Raw genomic sequence first — 7,500 nt, forward strand, 5'->3', positions numbered from 1 at the left:
TAAGCAACACCCTTGGCATTTTCGTCAGCCAGGCGTCAGGCTGCATTACGACCTGCATTAGAGAGATAAATAGATAGATAGATAGATAGATAGATAGATAGATAGATAGATAGATAGAGAGAGAGAGAGAGAGAGTACGCGGACATGTTACACACTTCAATTTTATTTTGCGTGTGTGTGTAATTGACAAATAAATTTGCAGTGGCATACGATACATATAAATATGTTTTATATATACAAACACACATATACATTATGCATATATACACACACATATCTATCTGTCTACCTATATATATATATATATATATATATATATATATATATATATATATATATATTATATATATACACACACACACACACACACACACACACACATATATATATATATATATATATATATATATATATATATATATATATATATATATATATATATATATTTATGTACATATATCAATGTAGGAAAGTATAGAGATAAATCTATCTTGTGTATTATATAATACCCTACACTATATTCACACTGAACACTTGTGACGCATTGATTTCTCTCTTTTGGTCACGAATAGGTCAAAGTGATTCCAGGATGCGAATGACCACACATGTGCCGAGAGGGACATGGATACGCTGGGGTATATAACCACACCTGCAGAGGGTTTCAGCCAGATTCCTCGAGCGATCTGGGCCGCGACGTAGTCCTCCTCCTCTTCCTCGATTCGAACACTCGCTCAGGTCCTCCTCGAAGAGCTCTCGCCATGAAGGTCTTCTCCGTCGGGTTGGTGACGGCGACGCTGCTGGTGAGTGCCGATCTTTGTCTTGCCTTCCTTTACTTCCACTCTTGGCATACTGATCACACAACCACGCATATGTAAATAATGTGATTATACACGGTTATGCATCTACATGGTTCTCATTGCTTTGCAGTGCGCTTGGAGCGATGCCAGTGCCAGGATAGCACCAAATAGCAGGTGGGTGTGAGGTTGGGGCACTGTATCCTTGGAAGTTGTGAGGCCATGAAAAGCTTCAGCACCCCAGTTGCTGGGTAAATTTGTTTTGCCACATCCTTAGAAACAATGCATAATTTTCCAGGTTTATCGGCTTTCGTCAAGTGACACTGAACCCAGATCAGGCACAAACCTACCCCAGCGGAGGTGTTGGTCCCCGTCAGGTGACACTGAACCCAGATCAGGCTCAAACCTACCCTAGTGGAGGTGTTGGTCCCCGTCAGGTGACACTGAACCCTGATCAGGCTCAAACCTACCCCAGTGGAGGTGTTGGCCCTCGCATGGAAGTGGCATCACAGTTTCAAAACAGAGGTATTTATTCTCTGTACACTTTTGATGACCATATCAAAGCAAATTTTCATATACATGAGTACATATGTAGCACACGCACATATATACTGATTTGTTTCAGCTGCAGTAGAATGCGGTTCTTACTACGTAGCTCCGGGTTCTTCCATGACAATCCAGTCAAAGAACTACCCCAATAACTACCCTGGTGGTAAGAGGTGCAAGTGGAAATTCCAAGTAAGTTCTTTCCAAAGTGAGACAGTTTTACCTAACTGTGTACACTTGTAGATATAGGAAATATACCAACTGTGATTTATTCATCTGCTTGACTTAATTAAATAATTATTTTTCCAGACTTCTGTCGATTCAAGGTTGAACATCCAGTGTGACGATTTCAATCTGCAACAGTCGAAAAAATGCAGAAAGGATTTCCTCCGGGTCACAGATTCTTCTGGTTTTAAACAAAAGTAAATACCATCATATGAATACAGTATATAATATCTTTCTTAATGGCATATTCTACGGAGGGAAGATGTATTTTGCAGACTGACTAATTCACCGTGTCTTTTACAGATACTGTGGTGCCAAGGGTTCTCTAAGCGTTTCTGATAAATCTAGGAAAGTTACTGTTTTGTTCAAAACAAACAAAAAGAAATCTAATACAGGATTTTCCTGCTCTGTCAGAGCTTCAGGTAAAATTAATATTTCCAGTAATTGATGAGCATTGGACGTCTTGAAATATAGAAACATGTGCACATTTTCCAATTCCGCATAATGACTTCCTTATGCATATCCTGTACAGTGCCAGACTCCCAAACAACAACTGTAGACCCTCAGCCAACTTCAGAATGCAGTATGTATTCACACTTTCTGTTTGTTTAGAACAGATATTGTTGATAACTTCCTTGCTGAAAGTATTCCAAGTAAACCTAACACTTGCTCTGATAACAGTGGAAAATATCCATAGTTGGACTATGGTAATGAAAACAATGTTCCTATGAATTTGGCAAAGCTAAGAATTCATGAGTTTCACTATTGAAACATCTTACCCGTAGCTGGATGTGGCCAAGTGAACCGTGCTAACCGCATTGTTGGTGGCGTAGAGACAGAGGTGAACGAATATCCCTGGATGGTTTCTCTTGTCAACGGCAATGGATACTATCACTTCTGTGGCGGTTCTATCATCTCCAGCCAATGGGTGGTCACTGCAGCTCACTGTGCAGCTGTGTAAGTAGCTATAAGTGAACAAACAATCATTCATCTTTATCTCAAATGAATTTTTTTTCTCAAATTTCCTTTTATATTTGCAGTATGAGCACCTCGGATTATGTGTTGGTGGGAGACCACAACCTGTACTCATCAAGCGAAGCCAATTCTCAGTGGATGCAGATTGCTGAAGTAAGTGGAATGTCCTCACTTCATCAAAGAACATTGTAAGAAAATGAAACGATTTCTAAATATTTTTTCTAGACCTATATATATATACACAAAAGTAAACAAATACCAGACAAGTGAAATAGATAACTGTAATACGCATCCTTTCGAACAGATTGTGAGTCATCCGTCCTATGATTCTAATACATTGGACAACGACATTGCCCTCATCAGACTTACCACAGAAATACAATTCCCATCTGACAACAAAATCGCCCCTGTGTGCCTTCCAACAGCTGGTGAAATGTATAATGATGTGAATGCCACAATCACAGGATGGGGAGCCCAACAGGAGGGTGAGTATAGTTCATGTTTGCGTTTGGTTTTGTTATCACAATAAGAAAGAAAGAAAGAAAGAAAAAACATGAGTTCACTTACATTGATTCATTCATTTTTTTCAACAGGAGGATCCACAACCGGCAACTTGTTTGAAGTAACAGTGCCCACCATGACAAACACAGAATGCAATAACAAGTATGGCGGAAGCATCACTGACAACATGATCTGCGCAGGCATTCCTGAGGGAGGCAAGGACTCCTGTCAGGTATGTTTATTTTTTATTTCCTTAAGATATTAATATTATTTGTTTTATCTACATGCATGGCATTCCTTTCGATATATTCTACACAATATATTTTACAGGGAGATTCTGGTGGACCAATGGTGGTGGAAGAAAACGGCAAGTGGAAGCTGGTGGGAGTTGTGTCATGGGGTTATGGCTGTGCTCGACCTGAAAGGCCCGGAGTCTACGCCAGAGTTACACGTGAGTAAACTGTAGTTAGCAACTGAATCATTATCTTCTGTGCAATAACCCAGCCCTCTCATGAAAAATGTATCTAAGTATGTCAAAAGACCTACACATGAAAAATCTAAGTATGTCAAAGGACCTACACATGAAAAATACACAACTCAAGATTTCCCTATAAAGAATATCGTAGCATGAGTGACAGTTATCTGGCACCACACAAGCAGAAAATAAATCCTAATTAGTCATAAAAAATCATTGCGCAAGGGATAAACTGTACCTTCAAACTTCAACAAAGTCCATGCTTGGCCAAAAGTCAACTAAGCTTCCCCATGGTTGTTTAATATTTGAGATCAAGTAAGCATACTTACCACCAGATGGCTCTAGTTTCCAAGCGCAGCGAAAATGAAAACGCTCTTGAAGGATCTTTGATGAATAAAAGTAGTTTATATTTTTTGTCAGTCCTATAATTAGTCTACATCATACACATTTATGTTCTTGCAGTAATATTGTGATACATGTATCATCCTTCCTTGTATCTAGAATTAAATAATGATGACGTTTTTTCATCAGAATATTTGCAATGGATTTCTGACTCTACAACTGGTGTCTGTGTTGATGGAAACACACCTGCTCCTACAAATGCCCCGACGCCTGCTCCTACTCCTGCACCCACGCCGGCTCCTACTCCTGCACCCACGCCGGCTCCAACTTCTGCTCCCAATTCTGACTGTCGTACGTAAAGATAAGAAAATCTATGTAAATCTACAAAATACCGCACTACTAAAATAAATAAAAAAAGAAATAGAAAAGAGAATGAAATAAAATAAAAATATCTATATAAAGGCATTCCTTAAGATGTAAACGAGATGTCAGTCTTCAGCACTGATGAAGTAGCAGAAAACCCATTGGACACTAAGGAAGTTGATGGACAGACAATACTTATCTTCTATAAAACTGTTTTGCACATTTGTTGATAAAAAGACAATCACTTATATATCAACAGCTGGCTGTGGCCAAGTGAACCGTGCCAACCGCATTGTTGGTGGAGTAGAGACAGAGGTGAACGAATATCCGTGGATGGTTTCTCTTGTCAACGGCAATGGATACTATCACTTCTGTGGCGGTTCTATCATCTCCAGCCAGTGGATCGTCACTGCAGCTCACTGTGCAGCCGTGTAAGTAGTTAAAAGTGAACAACCAATCACTCAGCTCTATCTCAAATGCATTTTCTCAAATTTCCTTTTATATTTGCAGCATGAGCACCTCGGATTATGTGTTGGTGGGAGACCACAACCTGTACTCATCAAGCGAAGCCAATTCTCAGTGGATGCAGATTGCTGAAGTAAGTGGAATGTCCTCACTCCATCACAGAGCAATATAAAAAAGTGGATCGATGTGTAAATATTTTTCTAGACTAGTGAAATGGATAAATGTAATACGCATTCTTTCCAACAGATTGTGAGTCATCCGTCCTATAATTCTAATACATTGGACAACGACATTGCCCTCATCAGACTTACCACAGAAATACAGTTCCCATCTGACAACAAAATCGCCCCTGTGTGCCTTCCAACAGCTGGTGAAATGTATAATGATGTGAATGCCACAATTACAGGGTGGGGAGCCCAGCAGGAGGGTGAGTATTGATATTCGCAATAAATTCTCTTTGCATTTGGTTTTGTTATCATAATAAGAAAGAAAGAAAGAAAGAAAGGAAAAACATGCGTTCACCTGCATTGACTCATTCAATTAATTCAACAGGAGGATCAACAACCGGCAACTTGTTTGAAGTAACGGTGCCCACCATGACTAACACCGAATGCAATAACAAGTATGGAGGAAGCATCACTGACAACATGATCTGCGCAGGCATTCCTGAGGGAGGCAAGGACTCCTGTCAGGTATGTTTCTTCATTTCTTTAAAATTTTAATTGATCTGTGTGAATGGCATTCCTTTCAATACGTTTTACATATTATATTCGAATATTACAGGGAGATTCTGGTGGACCAATGGTGGTGGAAGAAAACGGCAAGTGGAAGCTGGTGGGAGTTGTGTCGTGGGGTTATGGCTGTGCTCGACCTGAAAGGCCCGGAGTTTACGCCAGAGTTACACGTGAGTAAATTGTGGTTAGCCGTTGAAGCAGTTCCATCTGTGCAATAACCCAGCTTTCTCATAAAATATGTATCTAGGTATTCAAAGGTCCTACACTTGAAAAAAAATATACGACTCGAGCTTTTCATGAAGATAAATTACCACTCAAGTTTTTCCTATAAAAAATAATGTAGCACATCAAGGTTGTTTTCCTTACATCATGAGTGATAGTTTTCTGGCACCACAGATGCATAAGGTCAGTCAAATTAGTCATAAAAAATCGATGTGCAAGGAGAGAATGTGCCTCCATATTTCATCAAAGTTCTCTCTTGGTCAAGAGTTGATTAAGTTTTCCCATGATTGCTTCATATAGGAGATCAAGTAAGCACGCCTGCCACCAGTTGGCTCTAGTGTCCATGTATGACGAGCTCAGCGAAGATGGAATCACTATTAGATGTTTGATGAATAATAGTCTTATAAATAGTCTGTGCACCATATATGAAGAGATCGTGAGAATCTCTGTTCTTGTTAGTATCAGTCCTTCTAGTTAAATAATGACTTGGTTTTCCATCAGAGTATTTGCAGTGGATTTCCGATTCTACAACTGGTGTCTGTGTTGATGGGAACACACCTGCTCCTACAAATGCCCCGACACCTGCTCCTACTCCTGCACCCACGCCTACTCCAACTTCTGCTCCCAATTCGGACTGCAGTACGTTAAAATAAAATCTGTATTGCCAAATAAAAATCACATAAAAATATATCTACATAAAAGCAATTACAAATACGAATGGCATGTGAGACTACTGCACTGATAAACTAGCAGAAAAGTTGAGATACTAAGGAAGTTGACGAATAGACAATTTTTGAAGTGTCCAGTACTCCATTTTCAACATGGCTTTTCGTCCGAGAAACTGTTTTTTGCGTGTTTCTTTTTCTATTGACAATCACTTGTGCATCCACAGCTGGATGTGGCCAAGTGAACCGTGCCAACCGCATTGTTGGTGGAGTAGAGACAGAGGTGAACGAATATCCGTGGATGGTTTCTCTTGTCAACGGCAATGGATACTATCACTTCTGTGGCGGTTCTATCATCTCCAGCCAATGGGTCGTCACTGCAGCTCACTGTGCAGCTGTGTAAGTAGCCATGAAAAGAAAAAACAAAAAACAAACATCTCTTGTGTTAAATTCATTTAATATCATATTTCCTATTATTTTTATAGCATGAGCACCTCGGATTATGTGTTGGTGGGAGACCACAACCTGTACTCGTCAAGCGAAGCCAATTCTCAGTGGATGCAGATTGCCCAAGTAAGTGGAATGTCCTCACTTCATCATAGAACATTGTAAAAAAAAGTGAAACGATTTGCAAATATATTTCTCTCAAGAGCTAAATTTACAACAGCAAACTACCAAACAAGTGAAATAAATAGATTTACGTATCCTTTCCAACAGATTGTGAGTCATCCGTCCTATGATTCCAATACACTGGACAACGACATTGCCCTCATCAGACTCACCACAGAAATACAGTTCCCATCTGACAACAAAATCGCCCCTGTGTGCCTTCCAACAGCTGGTGAAATGTATAATAATATGGATGCCACAATCACAGGATGGGGAGCTCAACAGGAGGGTAAGTATTATTTTTTGGTTAATTTTTTTCATTATTTTTATTCTGAACAACAATAAGTATTCATTTGCGTATACACATTCAACGCATTTAACAGGAGGATCCACATCGGGCACCTTGTTCGAAGTAACAGTGCCCACCATGACTAACACCGAATGCAATAATAAGTATGGAGGAAGCATCACTGATAACATGATCTGCGCAGGCATTCCCGAGGGAGGCAAGGACTCCTGCCAGGTATGTTCACTCTTCATTCTTTTTTTTTCCTTTTTTTTAAGGTACAAACTTGTCTATTTTG

General features: G+C 39.7%; 1 protein-coding gene across 1 annotated transcript in view; it reads left to right on the plus strand.

Moving 5' to 3' along the window:
* The first annotated feature begins 683 nt into the window (after window positions 1–683).
* LOC119598921 (transmembrane protease serine 9-like) overlaps window positions 684–7,500 on the plus strand; it is a 7,375-nt gene continuing 558 nt past the window's right edge. Inside the window, exons 1-23 of the mRNA XM_037948632.1 lie at window positions 684–800; window positions 928–971; window positions 1,093–1,319; window positions 1,420–1,532; window positions 1,650–1,762; window positions 1,869–1,987; window positions 2,098–2,148; window positions 2,351–2,522; window positions 2,606–2,693; window positions 2,845–3,025; window positions 3,134–3,273; window positions 3,372–3,492; window positions 4,048–4,209; window positions 4,481–4,652; window positions 4,732–4,819; window positions 4,933–5,113; window positions 5,239–5,378; window positions 5,470–5,590; window positions 6,144–6,281; window positions 6,535–6,706; window positions 6,793–6,880; window positions 7,025–7,205; window positions 7,300–7,439. Coding sequence (XP_037804560.1) covers window positions 759–800; window positions 928–971; window positions 1,093–1,319; window positions 1,420–1,532; window positions 1,650–1,762; window positions 1,869–1,987; window positions 2,098–2,148; window positions 2,351–2,522; window positions 2,606–2,693; window positions 2,845–3,025; window positions 3,134–3,273; window positions 3,372–3,492; window positions 4,048–4,209; window positions 4,481–4,652; window positions 4,732–4,819; window positions 4,933–5,113; window positions 5,239–5,378; window positions 5,470–5,590; window positions 6,144–6,281; window positions 6,535–6,706; window positions 6,793–6,880; window positions 7,025–7,205; window positions 7,300–7,439 — 2,994 coding nt within the window. The 5' untranslated portion in view covers window positions 684–758. The remainder of the gene's footprint in view (window positions 801–927; window positions 972–1,092; window positions 1,320–1,419; window positions 1,533–1,649; window positions 1,763–1,868; window positions 1,988–2,097; window positions 2,149–2,350; window positions 2,523–2,605; window positions 2,694–2,844; window positions 3,026–3,133; window positions 3,274–3,371; window positions 3,493–4,047; window positions 4,210–4,480; window positions 4,653–4,731; window positions 4,820–4,932; window positions 5,114–5,238; window positions 5,379–5,469; window positions 5,591–6,143; window positions 6,282–6,534; window positions 6,707–6,792; window positions 6,881–7,024; window positions 7,206–7,299; window positions 7,440–7,500) is intronic.

This window comes from Penaeus monodon, chromosome 42 (assembly GCF_015228065.2).
Source record: "Penaeus monodon isolate SGIC_2016 chromosome 42, NSTDA_Pmon_1, whole genome shotgun sequence".
In the NCBI taxonomy this organism is placed as follows: Eukaryota; Metazoa; Arthropoda; class Malacostraca; order Decapoda; family Penaeidae; genus Penaeus; species Penaeus monodon.